General features: G+C 40.5%; 1 protein-coding gene across 4 annotated transcripts in view; it reads right to left on the bottom strand.

Annotated features, from left to right (window-relative positions):
• Positions 1–3,587: 3,587 nt before the first annotated feature.
• The window catches only part of EFL1 (elongation factor like GTPase 1), a 146,831-nt gene continuing 127,676 nt past the window's right edge, over positions 3,588–22,742 (bottom strand). For 3 of the 4 annotated variants that reach the window (XR_002481216.1, XM_021705934.1, XM_021705933.1), the window contains 2 exons: positions 16,627–16,811; positions 3,596–3,924 (listed from right to left, as the gene is read on the bottom strand). Coding sequence is in view for 3 of the 4 variants with exons in the window: in XM_021705934.1 (XP_021561609.1) it covers positions 3,736–3,924; positions 16,627–16,811 (374 nt within the window). In the remaining variant the exon portion in view is untranslated. Of the gene's footprint in view, positions 3,925–16,626; positions 16,812–22,742 lie in introns of all 4 variants that reach the window. The other variant, XM_008072057.1, reaches the window with a different exon arrangement.

Genomic DNA, 22,742 nt, shown 5'->3' with positions numbered 1-22,742 from the left:
GTATCAGTGCTCTGTGGTTCAGCAGAAATGTTTTTCTCAAAAAGAGAACTGAAACAATTCTACAAAGGGTCATCTGAAAATAAATAAATTAAAAATTAGAGATCATGGCTTTGCAAAAAGGTAAAGGTTGCAGTTATGGTCAAAAGGTCTTTATAATTGGACATTAAAGGTTGATTCTTTTGGAGATCATGGTAAAATCTAGGACAGCAGAATCAGAGCTATTCTACCTCTTGCCATTAATGCTAATCATACAAAACAATCTCAGGAAGACCTGGCAGAGATGTGAAAAACTCCCAGGTTAACCCTGTAATCCCCTAAACGGAAACAACTAAGGTCTGAGGGCAGTTGGGGGTGAGGTGAGCCAGGGAAGGGATCTATGGGGTTGAATACAATTGTCTGGCTCTTTGGAATTACTGCAGGAGGGCCAGAAGGCCCAGAACTGTGGACTGGTAAGATGCACCGTCCCTATTATTCACAATCAAGTCTCTGTCCCCCTCAGCCCTGGCCCAGAAATGCCCAAGTTGGGAGGGCCACTGTCCTTTCACTTCAGTCATTCTGGGGAATCTTTACTTCTGTTCCATCCCCTCACTCCCTCTCACTGGTCTTTTCTGGTAGGAGCTACCTTGAATCCTTAGACTGCCGCAAATGGCTCTGCTTGGAACTTGCAAGATGTGTCATGGGGTGAAAAACCTTTCCATTCCTCATTCCTGAAACACCAGAGGATGCCCTCTGCACTGCAGGTTCTGTAAATGTTAACAGTAAAATCAAAGGAAGGAAGGTCTTAGTGCTTTCATGGTCTGCTTCGTGTGTTTAGGTTGACATTCATAATCTTGTCTTTAGAAGCTGATCTAAATTCTTGTCTTTTTTTTAATTAATTTTTTTCTAGCTTAGAAAGTTTAAAGGTTCTTTGCGTTATTAAGAAAGGCTGAATTTGACTACTTGACAATGGAAAACCTAATGTCCAGGTTTAATAATCTACTCACCTGAAGGACTCTGGCTCCTGGGACAAGCTGGTTATAGCTCTGAGCCTTATTTGGTTGTTCTAAGATGGGAGAGAAGGTATCTCTCACATCTAGATACCTAGCCTCAGCTCCAAGTGCACAGGTTAACCAAATGTCTGAAGTCAACTATTTTTCTAAACTTACTGGTCAATAAAACTAAGCCAGTCTAGATAATGACTTTGAATCCTGGACATGGGTAGTGTTACCTAAGTTCAAGGCACAGAATATAAATAAAAATACTCTAAAGATCTCCACTCCTCCTCTGCTACAGTGAATATTCAGCTTCTATTGAAGACTTCTTTGATCCCAACACAAGTCAATGTAGCTCCTACCAGAAAAGACCAGTGAGAGGGAGTGGAGGAGGTGGAACAGAAGTAAAGATTCCCCAGAATGACTGAAATGAAAGGACAGTGGCCCTCCTAATTTGGGCATTCCTGGGTCAGGGCTGAGGGGGGGCAGGGGCAACAATTGTGGGAATTCTTATGTGATGCACTCGGGGCGGGCTTACCAAGAGATACAACTGAATGAGAAATGGGACCACTGGCTGTGAACTAACCTTCATCAGGCAGGCCCTAATGAATTTCCTCATCCCTATTTTATACACCAGGTGTGAGAATCAAATATATACACCAAAGTCCCTGACCTGCAGAAGGCCACAAATAAATGGGAACCACCTTACCTCCCCTCTCCAGCACCAGGCACTCTTACCATGGCCACAATAGGAGAAGGTCACTTCCCCTCCAGTCTATGGAAACTATGACACAGGAAACAGGCTTCTCACAGCCTCCCAATCAGAGTACAGCGGTGCAAGTCCTCCGGGCTGCTTGCAGCTAATTCTCCAGTGGGGTCCTGGAATCCAGGCCCTTCTCAGTCTCTCCTCCCTTCACCTACCTGTGCTGGCTGGAAAAGGTATTGTGTAAGTGTTGCATATGCCTGTCTCCTGAGAAGGGCAGCTGTCTTTGGACTTCAATTCTTGCGAAGCATTCTCCAAAAGTGAGGGTCCTGGTTTTGTGGCTTCCTCAACCCAACATTCCTCACTACCTCTGAAGCCTAGCTATCTATGACTATAACAAACCAGTCCTTCGGTAAGACCAGGAACACAATTCCATCGAGACTGACAGATTTTTGGTTGGTTTCCACTGAATTCAGCAAACTGAGACTAGAGTTTGGGCACGGCACTGGGACACAGAGTAAAGACAGTCTTACTACACTGTCACACATGGGGATGGGGTTTCAAGCACTGGGGTCTACACAATAGGTAGACTATCTACATCCCTTGACTTGCCTCCTCATGGCCAATTTAGTGTTCATTATTATCGCCCTCAAACACGGAGAAGAGGGACAATCCATCAACTTGACATGTCACTTTCCCCACACTGGTACATTTGGCAAGGGCCAACAGAACTGCAGAAAGAGTACCTCTTTCTGGGTTATGCCTCTTTATTAAATACCAAATTTGCTGATACAGTATAGAATCTAAGAATACATTCTATAGCACATTTGGCAATTGAATGAGATTATTTACAAATGCTATAAACTAAAGTGCTAGCTTTTCCTATGTTATCAAAGTTTTCAAATAAACCAATAGATGGTATAACTCTCCTAAATTAATTCCAATGTCATTATCTGTTACATTTAAGCTGTGAATTGTCTAGCCATATTTTCCCCAAAGTCTGGGTCAATTAGACTTGACCAACTATGCTAGAGCTCTAAAGATCTGAAGATAAAATGTCTACAACTAGTATTAAAAATGTCATAGTTTATTAAGAAAACCCATTAAAAGCATTTCAAAAACAAAGTCTGGTCTGATAATTTTATTATAAAGAGAAATCCTTCTTTTAAGTGGCTATAAAAATTATTATGCAACATCAAAAATTATAAAATCTATTTTTGACTGAATTGCATTTGTTCCTTTAAAAGAGAATCACTCTGAAGGAGGCTTCAGGAAAACGAGAATCAGGAAAAATATTTACAATAAAGGCATAACCTCTGGCACATTAGCTATTATCCTTTTTAGTAAGGCTAAGAGGAAATCATTTAAAAAAGCTATAGGAATAACTTTCATTAACACATACTTAAAAAGGGATGATAACATTTTTGAGTGAGTGTGAAAGCTAAAGGCTTAAAAGTTACTACTATCGAACATCATTCTGTTTTGTTACCTAACACCACAAAGATGGATGAGTTGTAACAGTGACTTGGTTTAACCAACTAAAACGCAGCTGTTCTCTCAAGCACATGGCCTCTTCAAATGATGTCAAATGCTGTGACTCAATGACTAAACATGAAATGTTTCCACTCAGAAATTCACACAAGATGTCTATGTGGAGGATGTACTCATAAAGATGACACCACAATGACAGGCAGAGAGAATGTGAGTCCAGGAGTGGCTGCTTGGTACAGAGGACCCTGCCCACTGTGGGGCCTGCATATCACACCCCCAGTACATAATGGGTCACCATGACCACATATTTCACTGCTGGGGGTTATACAGAGAGCAGTAACAAATCACCACTGCAGTATTTATAACTTCTTGCCTTGAACCAGAACCAATTAAAAAAAAAAAAACTTGGAAAATGTGTTTTCTAATATTGTCTTTAAACTATTTATATAGATCAACTTTATTGACAGTGAATGCACAGAGATAATGCAGCAAAAAGAATCTTTCCAATATTAAACCTTGAATGACACTTTTTAATTCCTTATAAACAAAACAATCCACCAATAACAGTAACTACTTATTTTTGCTGAGTGTCCTCTGCTTTTCTGCATGCTCCACAATCTTTTCTTCCACATAAAGACCCTTCCGCTTTCGCACTGCGTTCATGTACTTCCGGGCCTGGTTCTCAGAGTCGGCCTTTTCCCCAAAGTGTAAGTATTCTTCCTCAGTGGTTGGCACCCAGAAAGGGTCGCTGGGAATAATCTTGTAAAAGAAGGTGACAGAATGTACTAGGTTAGGCAAATATATTTTAATTTCAAACCTCAAGCACCTAGCTCCTCAATTCATATAGTCTTAGCTAATGAAAAAAAGTTAGCAATGAACAGTTAAGCTTGATAGGAACGGTAATAAATAAGAATCATGGGAATGTGAGCAAATGAAAGCAGATTCAACAAAACTTGTAGCATGAACTATTCTTTGCTCATGGAGCCATTTCATAACACTAAGGAAGAAAAAATTATTAATTTTTAATATAATTTTTAAAATCCCTCCTTTTCACTAGATATGTCTGAGTGTTAGTAGCTATTCATCACTTTTGCCTTTATTCCCAAGAAACATCTATACGTGTTAAGCACATTCTTAATTATTCTGAACTTTTGCTGTAAAATTCAGTGGTGTGCCTTGAGGCGCTGGACCAGGTGGACCATCTATTTTGCTTGGGTCAGGGGCAGTCATGAGAAGCCTTCTTTCCTCTTTTCTCTGGGTCCATCCATGCCTGTTTACTACTTTGATGGTGAGGAAAGCCAAGGCCAGCGGAGGGCATGTTGAGAACAGTTTTTCTCTGAGGCTACTCCCTGAGAGAAAGGGAGAAAGGCAGAGCTTGGAGAAGGCAAAGAAGTTCAGAAAGGATTAGTATGAAAGCCAGACTGGGCAGACAGGCCAGCCACTCTGGAATAGCCAGCAACCAAGTCACGATATCCAAGGAGGGGTGAACTTGGGCATGGACCTTCCTAAGCTCCACACCCAAGGGCCTGGATTCCAGGACACTAAAGAAGACTGTGGATGTGCTGAACACTCCCCTTTCGGTTACAGGCAGAAACCACTCCTGATGGTTTCCTGCAGGTAGAGAAAGTTCTGTGAGCCTAAAAACTTCCTGGCCGAGCTCACTCATGGCTTCCCATGCAAATCTGATTGGTAAATGTGAGAGGAGAAAACAGACTAGCCTGGATACCTTTTTCCCTTGTGCTGGAAACAAGTTGTCCACAGGAAGCATACAATCTGCTCTGTTCCTCCATGCTGTTTACAGGAGCACACCAGGTCCCTGCAGCAGAAGCCCTGCTCGGTCTTGCCTAATTCTGGACTTCAGTATTAGGTAGTCATTTGCTGACAGATTAAGACCACATTCCCCAAGCTTTATTTTTAATGAGGGAAAAAACTTGCCCTTTATATCTTATTTCTTTGTTTTTTTTCTTTTTAGAGTCTCACTCTGCCACCCAGGTTGGAGTGCAGTGGCATGCTCACTGCCACCGCAGCCTCGACCTGCTGGGCTCAGGCTATCCTTCCGCCTCAGCCTTACAAGTAGATGGAACTACAAGCATGTACCACCATGCCTGGCTAATTTTTTGATTTATTGTAGAGAGGAGGTCTTGCCATGCTGCCCAAGCTGGTCTTGAACCCATGGACTCCAGCAATCCTCTTGCCTCCACCTCCCAAAATGCTGGGATTATAGGCATGAGCCACCATGCCCGGTGGTTTTTTCTTCTTACTCTTTTTACCTTTCTTCTTATTTATTGGGGGAGAAGGTTACTTACTGGATTGATCATAGATTCCAAAACTTTTCAATCCAAAATATAGAAATGAAAAATGTATTTTAAAATAGTCACTCAACACCAAAAGGGAAATTATTGTGGACAGGAAAGGGGGGGACTTTGGAGGGGGAGTGGGAAGCCCAAAGTAGTAAATGGGGGTGAAAGCTCCATTCACGGCCCACAGGGAGCCATGACAGACATGAGCCATGATGGCAGGCTCTTAATGCCCACTTAGCATGGGCCCTAAACCACATATCCCAGGCATGTAGGAACTAGAACCACTAGCTCTTTTTTTTTTTTTTTTGAGTTGGAGTCTCACTCTGTCGCCCAGACTGGAGTGCAGTGGCCACTCCCAGCCACCGCAGCCTTGACCTGCTGGGCTCCGGCGATCCTTCCACCTCAGCCTTTCTAGTAGCCGGAATTACAGGCGCGCGCTACCACGCCCGGCTAATTTTTTGATTTACTGTAGAGATAAGGTCTCGCCAAGTTGCCCAGGCAGGTCTCGAACCCGTGGGCTCAGGCAATCCACTCACCTCAGCCTCCCAAAGACACAGGATTACAGGCTGAGCCACCGAGCCCGGCACCACTAGCTCTTTTAAGGACCTGGAACATCTATGTCTGCCCAGGGCTGGGGCTACAAACGAATTGTAGACCATAAGGCAATAGCAGTCACCTCTGAAGATCAGACTTGGCCTATACTACGACTGTTGGCCTGCTCTATCTGTGCTGATGAAGGCAATGAGCTGAGCCACTGCAGAGGACACAGCTGGAGCTACAGTATTCAGGAGGGAGGAGGGGGAGGGAATGCAAAGCCTAAAGGGAGGCCACTCCCCAAAAAAGCACATGGAGAAGAAAACACCCACTCAAGACGGCCTTGCAAATAAGAATTACAGAGCACAAAGGGAAATCCAGGCCTAATGAAAGCCACCAGGCTCAACAAAAGGGAGAAGTCATAATCAAATCAGGAGAGGTACTGGAGTAATCCATGGAGAACTATATAAATAGCATATTTAAAAATCCTCAAATAAAGGGGAATTCCACCATAAAACATTAGGCAATTGTGGGGGGGAAAAAAAGGCTAGAAATCCTAGAAATAAAAAATTTGGACATAAAAATGAAAAAGAAACTAGGTAGATTAAATAGAAGACTGCTGAAGAGAGAATTAGTGATTTAAAAGACAGACTCGATATCCAAAACAGATAAAGGACTCTTATAAATCAACAAGAAGACACACGACTTAAAAAAAAAATGCAAAGGACTTGAACAGACCTTTAGCCAAAGAAGATATACAAATGGCCAACAAGCACATGAAAAGATGCTCAGCACCATTTGTCATTAGGGAAATACACAATTAAAACTATGATGAGATACTACTTCACACCCACTAAAATGGGTATAATAAAAACAATTTTTAAAAACATTAGGGAGGATGTGGAGAAACCGGAAGCCTCATACATTCGTGGTACAAATGTAAAACATTGCAGTCACTGGGCAAAAAAGTTTGAGTGTTCCCCCAAAAGTTAAATGTAAAATTACTGTATGACCTCGCAAATCCATTCATAGGAATATAGCCAGAGGAACTGAAATAAGGACTCAGACAAGTACATGTACATTCACATCAATGGATGAGTAGAAAAATAAAATATGGTGTAGCAACAGAATGGGATATTATACAGTCATCAAAAGGAATGAAGTACTGACATATGCTACAATGTAGATGCACCTCCAAAACATGATGCTAAGTGAAGCCAAACAGTCCATATATATGAAACTTCAGGTTAGATAAATCCATGGAGACAATGCACACCAGGAGTTACCAAGGAATGTGGGTAGGAAGGAAAGGTGAGAAACTGCTACATGGGTAAGAAGTTTTACTTGAGAGTCACAGAAATGCTCCAGGGGTGGTGGTTGCATGACACTGTGAATATACTAAATGCAATAGAATTGTTTACCTTCAAACGGTTAATTTTATAAGAATACCACCTCAATACATCACTGTTTAAAAGACAGACTTACAGAAATTTCCCAGAACACAGCCCAGAGAAATAAAGATTTAAAAAGTATTAAAGGAAAGGTAAGAGTCATAAAATATGTGCAGGATATATCTAACAGGAGTTTTAAAATCAGAGAACAGAGAGCAGGGCATAAGTCCTCAGATGGAGAAACCTCCTGAGTCCTAAGCAAGATAATAGAATAATCCACCCTGTGGCAGCATTGAAATACTGGAAATCTATGAGCACCTGTGTCTCCTGATGCTCAACTCTGACCCAGACACTACGGAACAGGAGGTATGAGCCGCAACCGTGCTTGTTGCTCACAAAGTCTGGAAACAAAGCAGCCGCCTATGTCCTGGTGCTAAGGCAGATACAGAGAAAATCAGAGGAAATGGCCTACAGAAGAACATAAATCAGACCAACAAGAGGCTTCACATGGGCAACAATGGACACCAGCACACAATAAAGTGCTTTGAAGTGCTGAAGAGCCTAAGTGTGAGCCTCAAAGTCTTATCTAGTTAAATAAATTGTTGTCAGTGAACCAAAAAAAAAAAAAAAAGAAAAGTCTCGTTGAACAGCCTCTAAAAACATACTACTTCTCATAGATACTCAACAAAAGAACTAAGAAATATCCTTTTAGCAAAAATAGTTCCTGAAGGAAAACATGGCCAGTGAGAATGTCCAGTAATGCTCAGAAGTGTTACCAACAATGACAGTACAAGTTCTGGTGAATGACAGCATGTCAACGGAAAGAATGTCTTGAACGGAGACCCCAGCTAGAGGCTGGGGAAAAGGGGCACAAAAAGAGACAAGATGTAGCCCTTGGGGTGAGCAGAGTGGCAGTCAAGGGCAACTCGATGGAAACCAGAAGAATGAGAAATAGGGAGGAAGCCTTGAGAGGGGTTCTTCTGGGTCAGAGGAAGTGTACTGGAATTTTGTGGGCACAAGGGCCCCTGGAGACTCAATTCTGATTCACTAGTCACTGGGCCTAGGATAGCAAGGCTCATTCCAGACCATTCACTAGCAGGGAATGTCACCATGATACCAGCGAGGCTGAGTCAATGGGGACTCAGGGTCTAAGCAAGGGTAGGAGGAGGGAAGGTAAATGCCATTCAAAGCAGCCTGAATGGCCCGAAGCCACCCAACCAGGATGAGGGGTGGAGCAGCTATGAAGGGGAAGCACAAGGAAGCATTGTAGTGACGGAACAATTTCATACAGTTAAATAAAACTACATATGTGATAAAATTTTAGAGAACTACAAACAACACACACACACACGAAGATACAGAGCAGAACAAAGGAAGGCTGAACCTTTGACAATGCCACTCAGTCACCGTACCAGCACTAAATGCTTAAACACTTACTGGTATGGCATTATGGTCCTTGCAGCTGAAAACATTCATAATATATGAAGTAATATAGGGTTGTTGTGAAGACTAAAGAATACCATATGAAAGGCACAGCCTAGTTTTGGCTGGCTCCAAAGCCTGCCCTTTCACCATGACAGTAGATTGCCATGAAGACAGACTTTATAAACATAAACTGCCCAACGGTACTAGCTAAGTCAAGTGCATATATTGTAACTGGTTAAACCAGCATCAGTTCTGTGGTTGTATCAATGTCAATGTCCTGGTTTGGTATTGTGCTAGTTATAAGAAATGTTGGGGGAGAAGGGGTGAAGGCTATATAGGACCTCCCTGTACATATTTTTGAGTAATTTACTGTGAATAAATTAAGATTTTTTTTTAAAAGACACCCATCCATAAGTTATAATTCTCTTTTGTCTGTGTCAGCTGTTGGGAGGAGGAGGTAAAATTCTCAACTTTTGTAAGAAATACAAAGTGCTTTAGGAGTTAGCTATTCTGCTTTCCTGATGGCAGGGGGTGAGGGAGTTTGAGGGCAGGGGTGAGGAGGTGATATCTGTTCCTCATGCAAACAGGTAAAGAGAATGCAAGAAGCCGGAAGAGCCAGTGGATCACCATGTGAGCTCAAATCCAGAGAGCAGAGGTTGGCACTTCACTAAACCCAGGAGCAGGCACTGAGGCCAGAGAGAGCACAGAGTATGGGGGTTACCAGCACTGGCTCCAAAGCCAGGTTGTCTCAGTTCAATGCCAGTTCCTTTGCTACTTAGTTGTGTGATCTTGGCCAAGTTATTTCAACTCATTTTGTGCCTGGGTTCTCCCATTTGTCAGGGTATAATGTTCAAAGTCCCAATGGTCTATGACTATGAGAACTACATGAGATCATCAGTGGATCTAAGGAGCCAAGTCTGGGATGCAGCAAGGCATGGCACCACCCTACCCATCACACTTCTTTGTCAGGAATCCATGCCCAGGATCACAAGGGCAACAAGCACAGGTCAAGGAAAGGGGAAGTCCAGAAAGCAGGTGGTGAATTTCACATGCTCATATGACACCATCAGGTTAGGGGGACAAGACAAAGCCACTTGAAGAGCTGCCGTGCATTCTGCGGCCTAGCAGATGACTCCTGCTTCCACAGTTACCTATGGGAAGCCCCCTCCCCTCAATGCCACAATGTGTAAGAGCACAGAACCTATGCCCTCAGGTTAAAGGAGGATGACATGTTGAATATGAGCAACCAAATATCATCAGGGTATACGTCTACAAAGGGATTACTGAAATTGCTAAAGGTGCTCGTAGCAAAGTACTAGCAGGTTGCTAGGACCCTGACAAATCCAAATGGTATAATGTATATTGTACTGGAGCTCCTCAGTATCTAGCTTAGCAACCCTATTTCCAGAGGAGGAAAACACCAGGAACAGCCTCAATAAATGAGTCAGAAACATACAAAAGGAGATAGGGTAGTCAGGAGGAACAGAATGAGGAGCAAAAAATCCATAAAGCAAGGAGTTCCATATTAGGGATCCATGGTCTTAGAGGAAGAAGGACTGCCTGGACCCACATACCTTATACAAAACAATCTGGAGCTGCTTATTTGATTTTAAAGAATCCAGCTGCCCTAGTCACTTTAATGATACATCTGTCACTAACTAGTTGTGTGGCTTTGAGCAAGTCGCATAAGCTTCCTGAGCTCTATCCTCTCTCAGCGAGGGTGAGACTGACCAAGGCTCTCACAAAGCAAGGATTGTCCTAATAACTTGCATGTATCATGTCATTTAATCTTCAGGCTAAGCCTGTGGTTCCAGGAGGCCAAGATTTGCCCAACATGGCCCAGCTGGTCAAATGGTGCAGATTCACTTGTAAAGTGAGGCCTCCCATGAACTCTCTGCAGATCCCTGAGCAGATCCTAAGCTCTCTTCTTCCTCGACCAATGGGCCTCTGCTGTGGTATTATCTCAGGAAGAAAAAATAACTATTTTTCTTTGAGGGGGGTGCCCTTATTGTACACTTGATAAACATATGTTAATTGAATAAACTGCTGCATACTGGTCTTGACTGCAGAAGGTTCCACTTTTTAAAAAAACTGGCTATTTTTTCCCCTCCCACATATAAAAGCAGAGAGACTACAAGACTTTCATGAGAATCTGACATGGTACCAGGGTAGTGGGGTGGTACTATTGACCTAGAAGTTCCCAGCACTGGTGCATGGATGTGGAGGTGCTGAGAGTCCTGAGGTCAAGATAAAAAGGCAGCTGTGGGTGGAGACTTTCTATCTGTAGGTAAGTGGCTGGTATAAGAGATTCCTAAAATTGGCCGGTACCACCACACTGGCTCTACTGGCCAGATGAAACTGGACCAGACAAGCGATTTTGTGGCAAAGACCAGTGGCAATCCAGGACACCATGTGGAAGTGAGGCTCCCTTTCTCCTTGCCCTGCCATGAGGTCACAGAAGCCCTCTTTTTCTTAGAAAGGGAAGGAGGAAGAAATTTAGGAAATTGAACATTTACCTGGACAGTCATCCACAAAAACTCCTGTAACAGAATGTGATCTCATTAGTTTTTAGGTGGTTACTGGAGCCCTTCTCTAACTAGCTGGAAAATAAAACCCATCTTAGAATATAAAGAAGCAATGTATTCTTAGCAGGTCTGACTTGCAGTAATGAATAAATTTTAAATCCTGTTAAAAAAGAAAGTGACAAACTGTATATATAGAGAGAAATAAATGAAGTGCTAGGTGACAGACACAGGGCTCAGACTGGCCAATTTAAGACAAGAGTCCTTGTTTCAAAAATAGAAGACCCAGGAGTTTCATAAAGGGTCCACTTTTGTCTGAACTTCCGTCATAGACTTCTGAGGTTGGTTCAGCTTGCCTCCTAATGGATCCTAGGGCCACTTTTTGTACTCACCAGTGTCTGCCCTGGGGGATCCTTTGGAGACATGGCTCCAGACTACTCTGCCCAGTATACCCAGCGGCCCACACTTCCTTTGTCTCAGATAGGTGGTGCTCCACTTTCACCTTCAAACTCCTATATCTGCATGGATATCCTGAAGTCAGTGGTCTCAACCTGCCACATAAACCCTAAGAACAGGGAAGATGGAATAACACCTGACTGCTTGAGGCTTGTTTTGGAATTCCTTAGTGGGGGCAAAGACAAGGCTACTCCTAAGGTTGTTCAGTTTGTGTTCTTCAGAAAGGCCCCAGATCTCAAAGAGAAGAAAAAGGTGCTTTTTTTGTGCCTCACTGGTTTACCCAGAATTCATCTGCCTAGAGTGAGAATGTATCTTGCAACTCAACAGCCTGAAGGGGAGGTCATTTTCTAATTCACAAGAAGGTACCCCAAGTGCAAGCGGTTGTCCTAGGTATTAAGGAGGAAAAGAAAGAAAGAAAGCGGGGAGGGAGGGAGGAAGGGGGAGAGGGAGAGGGAGAGGGAAAGAAAGACTAGAAGAAGGTTTGGGTCTTCCATTTCAATTTTTTGGCCTAATTTTCGCGATGATTATGGCTGGCAGGTGGGAAACACCACATCCAAAATAAACTTCTTCAGTGCTACTGTAATCACTTCACCCAGTATGAACTTTAGCCCACCCTTCAGGGTAATCTCAGCGTTAAATGGAGAATCTTGAGGTTGTGCTGACATACATGTACAACAGCACTGGTTGGTAATATTTTTCTTTCTGTGCCTGTTATTAGTTCCTTTTCTTCTTTTCTCATAGAAGAGTAAAACATAGAAAGAGAAATTATGAGATTGCTGACTTCAAAGGTTTCCTCATGGATAAATGCCTGTAATTTTATTTTCTCTATTTTTTGAAGCACTTTCTCTCAAAAGCTCTTGATTGTAAATTATATGGTGTAGTAGAATACAAATGAAAAAAAGTGCCTTCGAGTGAGAAGCCAGATCTCAACAACTGTGTTATTTCTAAACCTAACTATGGGGGAAAAACCAAGACAGCCAAAAAATATCAGATCAATGACATTTAATTACAATGCAGTTTTCAAGACTTTCAAAGATTTGAAGCTTTTGGGAATAGTACCATGACAGGTGGCAGAGGTATGACAGAAGGATGGTACTAGACTGCGGCAAAACTTTTCTTGATGACTTTTTTCCCTAAAATTATTTATTAAAAGACTGATTTTTAATAATTTGTAGCTAAGCTAGAAACTAATATATTTTTAAAAAACTATTAAGATCAATTTTTAACCTTTTTAAAACAAATTCTAATAAAAGAGACTGAAAACCACCAAGGTTTTCATGTAGTAAACATTGCCAGTTTGGTAAAACCTTGCTGTTTTTACCTTAGTTGTCCCTAAATATTCATTCCCCCTTTTCTACAGAAACAGATATATCAGGCAGGCATATGGCCACCTAGGTTCAGGGGGCACAGGCAAACTTTTTTCTACAAAGAACCAGATAGTAAATATTTTAGACGTCGCAGCCTATATGATCTCTGCTGCAGTTACTTAACGCTAACTGAAAGCAGTCACAGAAAATATGTAAATGATTGGGTCTGCCTGTGTTCCAAAAACATTTCACCACAACAGGCAATGAGTCATAGTTTGCTGACTTCTGACCTAGTTAAAGACTACATTTCCCAGCCTCCTTGTTAGGTGGGGCCATGTTAGATGTGGCCATATTGGTTCTGGGCAATGTGATGAGGGTGAAGCGACAAGTACAAGATCCAGTTATGTCCTTAAGGGGAAGGAACATGCCCTACTCTTCCTCATCCCCATTCTCATTGGTTGGAATGCAGATATGATGGTGGGAGGTGGAACAGCTACTCTGGAGGATCAGTGGGAGCCAAGTGTTGAGAAAGGCAGCACACCAGATGAGACTGAGCTCCCACCACAGTGAGCCACTTATTAGCCCTAGACTGCCTTCTTAGACTCAAACAAGAAATAATCTCTGCCTTATTTGAGCCACTATATTTTAGAATCCCTTTGTTAGGGCAGTCTTAGCTGCTTCCCAACTAAAATGAGGGAAATGTTAATTTACAGATTTTAAAAAATATGTGCTTTATAAAATCACTTTCAAAAATAAGACTAACTGTAAAATGGTAAGATTTAAACAAAAAAATAGAATATATTAATTCTATCATTCTTCCAATAATGATGCCACTACAATAACTTTGAATGCCTGTTTTGGATCTGCATCTGCAGACAATCCCAGTGATTACTTAACCTACCTCCTCTTTGTTCTGATCAAACACATTAAAATCCAGTTTTGTACCCAAGTGTTGATCAAGGCCATCTTCATGAGATAGGTGACTTGTCAGCTCTAAGATATTCAGAAGCATGAGTCGAAAGTTGAAAAGATACTTTTCAGCAAATGGCAGCAGCAATGAAGAAAGTATCTTGCCTCTCAAGGTCACTGGGTTGAAGTAGAATAAATCTCTCTCCAGTTCTAAATATCATTTAGCCACACTGCTCTGCAATCACACATCTGGTCACTAAAATCTGTGGCAGAGGACTCTGTAATGATGTTTTTCACTACAAATATCAGTAATATATTTATATTACAGACACAGTTCCTATTTTTCAGGCATTGGTTGTTTTTTTTTTTTAAACATATCCCTTATATATTTCTTACTGGTTTATGTACTTATATAAAAGCTGAGTGCCAAAAGCCAAACCCCTAACTAAAAAGCTAGAATTTTGGAAAAATGGGAAATTACTACTCATGAACTTGGGATTAACAGGTAATTGAAATGTTTTAGGGCTAATGTTTCCTACATAATGAAATGCAGCAACAATATATATATTCATGTATGATAAGCTAATAAAACCAGCAAAACACATCATTTAGTTTTTCAGAGAAAGATACAAAATACAAGAAAAATCACTGTTAAAATGTAGCATTTGTACTAAGAAAAATGTAACCTAAATCAGAACATTAACCTTGGTTCTGTCAAGCATTAAGAGTGTGATTTTTTTTTTTTAAAGCAGACATAATTGAGCGCTTTGGACTAGCAATTTACTTGCATCAATTTTGATAATATGAACTTGTTGAATTAAAATCAAATTTGCCCTATCCAAAGTCAGTTTTTCTAAAGTGTCACACTTCTTTACTTCACTGACTCACTTGCTTATAAATTTCGTCTTAACAAGAAAGTTCTCCCTCAATTATTCTCATTCCCCATTATCATCTAAATTTAAATTCTTCATTTAATGTGTTCTGGAGAAAGAGACCCATCAAGGCTAAAGGAAGTGAGAGAAATAACAGCTTAGCATTGAATCTAAACCATGAGTTTTGCTGAAGGAGAGTCCAAGAAGAAAACTCTGGATTATTTGTGTGAAGTCTTGTGCAATGCCATACTGCTGAGAGCAAGCCAACAGGAATGTGGTGTAGATTCAGAGAACAATCCACAAAATATCTTTACACTGGTGAGGGCTGGTCAGCCACAGTGACAGGCACCACGTTAGACATCTGACATACCTGATCTCGGGGGTGAATAAAACTTAGGACGGTTCTGAAATTTGTCCAAAAAAGTGCACAAACTTAGTATGTGAAACCAGGACTATCCAGCTCCAAAGTCAATGCTTCTTCCACTAAACTACAAACCTCCACGGTAAAAGTGAATAATGTGAAATTATTTAGATTCCCTGTAAACAGCGACAACACAAATTGTTTTGTTTAAAACAAGCTTTCTACTTATATTCTTCAGTTCAAAAATTCTATTCCTGACCTAAGGCTTTTTCTTGAAACATAAACCGTTTTTTGCACACGCCTGCAGTTTCCCTTCCCTGGCCTTTTCTCATATGGCACCCTCTGACTGAATGTCCTTCTTAGCTGACTGATGTCTACTTTTGATATGTTCAGGAAGGTTGGCTTGAACCCACCTCTGCCTCATTATTTTCTTCCCCAATTTAAAAAAACAATGTGTTCACAATCTTTCCTTCTCTCTCCAGCAATGCAGATCTGTTAAGTTTTCCTTTTTTTTTTTTTTTTCCTTTTTTGAGTTGCCCATTGCCCAGTCTGGAGTGCAGTGGCACGCTCATAGCCACCCCAGTGTCGACCTGCTGAATTCCGGGGATCCTTCTGCTTCAGCCTTCCAAGTAGCCAGAACTACAGACGCATGCTACCATGCCCAGATAATATTTTATTTACTGCAGAGACGGGTCTTGCCAAGTTGCCTGGGCTGTTCTTGAATGTGGACTCAGGAAATCCATTTGCCTCGGCCTCCCAAAGTGCTGGGATTACAGGCTGAGCCACTGAGCCTGATCAAGTTTTCCTTTTTGACTGCAGTGATAGTTTGCCTTTTCAGCTACCTTTACCTATATTTACAATGAATTGTTTTGATGAGCCATTTCATTCCATTCTCATTTCACAAAACCTGAAAGCCACATAAACCTGGAATCTCCATAATGGGTACTGAAGAATAATAATACAATAAAATTTAAAGCCACCCCTTGCAAGAAGCATAACTGTTCCCTTCTAAATGATGGAGGTATTTTTCCCCCAAGAAAAGTTCCTTAAAATTTCACTTTCAAAAGGTTTGTGATTTTCTTTTAAAAATCTAAAATATATATTTAGAGGAAAAAAGGATTATATTTTCTGCATCTCAAATTTTACACCAAATAAATTTTATACTAAATAAAACAAATGAGTATGTGTGTGTATTAGAAGCCACATATGATCTCATAATCATTCAATCTGGATAAAAAAAGCAATTTGCTTTCTCCTGTCAGTTCAACTGAGCTAACCCACAGGAGGTCACATGGCATGATCAGCTTTGCTACACTTGGCCTCTTGGACACTTGGCAAACATGTCCATACATGAGAAGGAAGGAATGGGGACTTGGATTTTTACCTCCCAATGGCTGAATACAAGTTGTGGGCTGGCCAGGCCACTCGTCCTCTTCCTGATTTCATCAGCAAAACCAAAACTCTCGGCAACAGGCAGCACAGCCTTGATGATGAACATGTCTGTTCCTTCTTTCATTTCTTCTTGAAGCACTCGACCTTCTCTCTTTGACAAGACAGCATAGACTCGACCTGCAAAGCCACAAATCTTTTAAATTCACTGACATCCATATGGCTTGAGCCACACGAAGACGTGATTATTTATATTCCCCATACTAGTCCACTAATGATTAAATGTGTTCTCAATACTTTTGGCTTACAAAAGCATGGACAAGTTCTAAGTGTTCATTTCAAAAGTAAAACATGATAATTAAAGAAAAATTAGAAATGAAAGATAACAAAAAGGTAAATCACCCAAACTGTATTACCCAAGACAATCTCCACAACACAGCATACACAAGAGACTTATAACATGACTTTACAATATAATTTCACCCATGAGCTAACCTGGGCCTGAAATCCAATGAGATGAATGTGACTGGGTTTTGTAAATATTAAAATGTTTAAATAATTGAAAAATCAATGTGACAACAATGATAATTATAATGACACAAGCTATTTGGACCAAGTAGGCAAGTAACTGGCACAATGACATTGTTATACTAAAAATTAAGATCATACATATGTAAATTGTTGCTCATATTTTTCTTAGGCTGATAATATTTAAGTGGTATGAGTATTAAGAGGTATTAATCAAAGAAAACACAAAAAATATTGCATGCTCATGGATTAGAAGAATCAACATTGTTAAGATGTCCATCATACCAAAGGCAATCTACAGATTCAATGCAATACCTATTAAATTACAAACATCATTCTTCTCACACCTGGAAACAAGAATACAGAAATTCATCTGGAAACATAAACGACCATGAATAGCCAAAACAATCCTCAGCAAAAGAAACAAAGTGGGAGGTATCACACTTCCAGATTTTAAACTTTACTATAAGGCTACAATAATCAAAACAACCTGGTATTGGTACAAGAACAGAGATGTAAACCAAGGGAACAGGACAGAAATTCCAGAAGCAGAACTTCAATTTCTTAACCAACTCATCTTTGACAAAGCCTTCACCAACAACCACTGGGAAGAGGAGAACCTGTTCAGTAAATGTTGCTGGGAAAACTAGCTGACCACATGCAGAAAATTAAAACAAGACCCCTACCTAACACCACATACAAAAATCAACTCTAAATAGATCAAAGACCTAAACAAAAAACCTCAAACTATAAGAATCTTAGAAAATGCAGGAGACAACCTCATGGAAATTGGAATAGGCAACCAACTCCTGATTAAAACCCCAGATGCCATGCCATAAGAGCTAAGAGAGACAAATGGGACCTCATCAAACTGAAAAGCTTCTGCAAAGAAAAAAAAACCATCAAGAGAGCGGGGAGACAGCCCACAGAATGGGAAAAAATATTTGCCAAATGTACATCTGACAAAGGTCTAACATTTAGGATCTACGAGAACACAAACGTGCCGAAAGGAAAACAAACAAACAAATAGCCCCATTAAAAAGTGGGCAAAAGACATAAATAGATGCTTCTCAAAAGAAGATATATGAGTAGTCAACAGACACATGAAAAAATGCTCAGTTTCACTAATCATCAAAGAAATGTAAATCAAAACCACACTGAGATACCACCTAACTCCAGTCAGGATGGCCAGCATTAATAACTCAAAAACAGACGCTGGCGAGGACGTGGAGGAAAGGGAATGCTACACTGTTGGTGGGAGTATAAATTAATACAACCTTCATGGAAAACAGTGTGGTGATTCCTAAAAGATCTAAAAACGACGTTCCATATGACCCAGAAATCCCCCTTCTGGGAATATACCTGGAAGAACTCAAATCATTCTATGAAAAAGACACCCGCACACACATGTTTATCACAGCTTTATTCACAACAGCAAAAACATGGAACCAACCATACTGCCCAACGAAAGTAGACTGGATTAAAAAAATATGGCACAAAAAGCTTCTGCAAAGCAAAAGAAACCATCAAGAGAGCAGGGACACAGCCCATAGAATGAAAAAAAATATTCGCCAACTGCGTTTCTGACAAAGGCCTAACCCTCCAGGATCTACAAGGAACTCAAACACGCAGAAAGGAAAAAAACAAACAGCCCTATTAAAAAAGTGGGCAAAAGACATGAATAGACACTTCTTAAAAGAAGATACACAGGCAGCCAACAGACACATGAAAAAGTGCTCAGTCTCACTAATCATCAGAGAAATGCAAATCAAAAGCACACTGAGATACCACCTAATCCCAGTAAGAATGATCATCATTAATAAACAGACAACAGATGCTGGTGAGGATGTGGAGAAAAGGGAACGCTTCTACAGTGCTGGTGGGAATACAAACTAGTTCAACCTCTATTGAAAACAGTGTGATTTCCAAAAAACTAGAAATTGACCTTCGAAATAACCCAGCAATCCCCCTCCTGGGAATATACCTGAAGGAACTCAAATCATTCTACAAAAAAGATACCTGAACATGCATGTTTATTATAGCACTACTCACAATAACAAAACCATGGAGCCAACCATGCTGACCATCAAAACTGAACTGGATTTTAAAAATGTGGTACACATACACGATGGAATATTACGCAGTCATAAAGAAGGACAAACACATGGACTTAGCAGCAACTTGGATGGATTTAGAGTCTATCATACTCAGTGATCTACCACAGTAACAAAGAACCGAGTGTCACATGTTCTCACTCATAATCGGACCCTGAGCCTTCATCATAATACTATAATAAAAGGACTGGCAGTAGTGGGACACTGCCAGGGGAAGGATGGGGGGTACATAACATCAATAAGGGTACCCGATCTCAAAACAGGCGAAGTGGGGACTAAAGGGAGGCCCAAACTTTACCTGTATGGTGACCACTTCTCTACTCAATCCTGAATTGTACCCCACTTCTTTAAAATTGATTAAAACAAACAAAAGAGGTATTAAGAGTATTACTCCTGGCCAAGCGTGGTGACTAGTGCTCATAATCCAAGCCCAAGAGTTCGAGACCAGCCTAGGAACATACTGAGACCCCATCTCTAATGAATGAACAAATGAATGGGGTATATTCCCCTTGAAAACTGATAGTGTTTGCAATCTTTAACATGTGGTAACAATCTTCAGAGCCACATCACAGGAATTCTAGTAAATTATCTTGGCTAAGACTTTTAATTATCTTTAGGCACAAGTTTGCCTCACACTCAAGAGGGAAACATCTTCCCCTCTGTTCTGTACGTGTGTGTCTGAGTGGTCAACTAGTAAGCAGAACAAACCCTGCAAAAAAGAGACAAATAGAAAATCACAGACAATCACGAAGAACTTGCTGTAGCTAGCAGATACTCTGGTTAAAGTCTCCTCTTTCACCTACTGCTTAAAAAACTTTAATTACATAAGTGATCTCTGCATATATCATGCATAAAAATGTACAACATTATAGTTAAAGCAGAGTCTAAGTATCCTTTGACCACCATAATGAACTCTGGACCCTTCTCTCCTAAGTAACAAGGTGATGAGTTTGCTCATCACCTACCACCTACCCACCTTACTCACTTTTATTTATTTTTTAACCTAGGGACTGAAAATACAAAACAAAATCGTTTGACTCCCATACTTTTCTCTCTGATTCAGATTTCCCCCTGGTGGTGGTGATTAGGAAGCATAACTAGAAACAGATGGGAGAAAACCCATTGTGCCAGAGGCCTTAATGATAACGATGATGACTATGATAATAAGAAGAAGAAACACTAAAAACCCTGATGGGTCTTCACCATCTTTAGGTTTAATTTAAAAACAAATTTAAAATACCGTTAGTGATGAAAAGCACCACCTTTACTCTTATCTACCTCCCCAGCTTGCTCCTCACATTTCTTCACTATGTGTTCTTTCTTTAACATCTAAACTGTCCTGGTTGCTCCAGAAAACCACTTCCTTGAACTTTCACAATAATTTCCATATTCCTAACCAAAATGCCTTTTTCTCAACCCTCATTCCCCATTACTTGTTTGTGTATTTGAAGGATTAGTATTAGCTTCCTTACATTCCTGGTCCTCTGACCATCATTCTGAGGTACAATTCATCCTATGGGTATTATTTGAGGCTTTATGCTCATTGTACAAACTCTTCCCTCCAAAAGTCAATTCATTTATCATGTGTATGGTTTTAAACTAATTTTATATGTGGGACTCCTAGGACTATCTCTAAGCCAGACTTCTCATTTGACCTCAAATCACACATTTACAACGAATGCCGGGGCACCTCCACTGTGGACCCCAACTTCTTTTTAAATTCAGCATGTCTAAGACAGAATATATCACCTAATCAAAAGGCAACTCCACTCTCCCCTCCAGTTATTTTCTCCTGTCATTCACACTAGAAGTCTCAGAGTCACAGAACAGCGGGCTAGAAGGAAACAAAAGGGTCAACAAGTTCTCTCACAGTAGTTGTTTAAATTCTGCTTGTACACTCTAAAACTCACTTCCTCCCAGGGCAACTCACTGCATCTTAGGACAGCTGTAACGGCTAGACACTGTTTGACTCCAAATCCCCCTGAAGTTTCTAACCACCAGTGCAGTTTACATCATATGGGACAAGCTTAATCCCTCTCCCACAGATTGGCTTTTAAGCTACTTGAAGACAGCTATCTTGCTTTCTCTTTTCCAGGCCAATCTTTCTGTGATATGACCTGTATTTCCTGGCCATTTTCCTTCTTGAACTACTTCAATTTATTTACATCTCCCTTGGAATGTGCTAGCCCGAAATGAAAACCATTCTTCAAGTATAATCTGAAAGCTCTGAAAAGAGGAGAACAACTATTATCTTCATTAATGATCTCCTTCAGGCTATATTATTTGTTTCGTTTGAGATATACAGGGAAAAAAAAACTTATCATAATAACTAATATGTATGAACTAGCAATCTTTACTCCACTATCTCATTCTAAGAAAAGCTTCAAGGTGGCCTATGGAAGTAAATACAAAATAACAGAGGCAACCAGAATGAGGAAAGCGGGGCACACAGACACGAATGGGGGCCAGTGGAGAAGAGCCACCTGACTGCTGCTACAGAGGCTCTTCGTGGGCCATGCCAGCAGGCTTGGATCAATAATTGTAATCAAAACTGAATGTAATTAACCATATATTCTTAATTCCACTAAAACTACATCTTAAAACTGGGGCAAAGTGATGAGTCACCAAACAAAGGGAAATACTATTATAAAACCTTTCAAATACACTTGGTTCTCATGAAAAGTGTGTCCAATGCTTGGACTCCTAACCTGCCACTGTTATCACTGATCAATTAATGTAGCAATATGAACGAGAATTTCTCAGTGCAGATACTTCAATACTCCTTTCACTTGGATACCTGTTCCATCATATGTTGATCATTTGTTCACTCAGTTAAAGAAAAATCAGGGTGCCCTATTGTATGAAAGGCACCAGGGAACAGGAATTCATCAGGAAAAAAACAGCCACAAAAAGGTTAATCAACTGAAACTGTTTTGATTAGGGCTCAACTTTTAATCAATCAGCTCTTGATCAAGTCTCCATTACAGCCTGTATTTAAGGACTTCTGAGACTTAGCAGTAACCCTCTACTTCAGCTCTCACTGCCCACAGCACACGCTTGAGGTTTTTCCAATTCTGAGCTACAAGTTTCTTCAAACTAGAATGCTCTTAGTCTAATTTTATACTCAAATTCTTTTCATCATTCAAGGCCCATTAAAAAACAACTTGCTCCATGAAGTCTTCCCTGATATCTAAAGCTCAACAAAGTCTCTTTACCATTTGGATGCCATCAAACCTTGTCTATTCTTTTATGACACTATAGATTCTTGTATACATATTTTCTTCTTTTGTAATAGGCAGTAAGATTAATCTACAGATTCTACAATCTTTAAAACTGAAAGTTTGGCAATTAAAGGTATGTTGTTTTCTTTTTCAGAATCTAGGAAAGGAAGCAGCTATTCACAGCAATATTTTATTTATTTATTTATTTATTTATTTATTTATTTATTTATTTTTGAGTTGGAGTCTCA

The sequence above is a fragment of the Carlito syrichta genome, unplaced genomic scaffold (assembly GCF_000164805.1).
Source record: "Carlito syrichta isolate Samal-C Ts95f unplaced genomic scaffold, Tarsius_syrichta-2.0.1 Scaffold314837, whole genome shotgun sequence".
NCBI lineage: Eukaryota > Metazoa > Chordata > Mammalia > Primates > Tarsiidae > Carlito > Carlito syrichta.
This window is presented reverse-complemented; position numbering and strand designations above follow the sequence as displayed.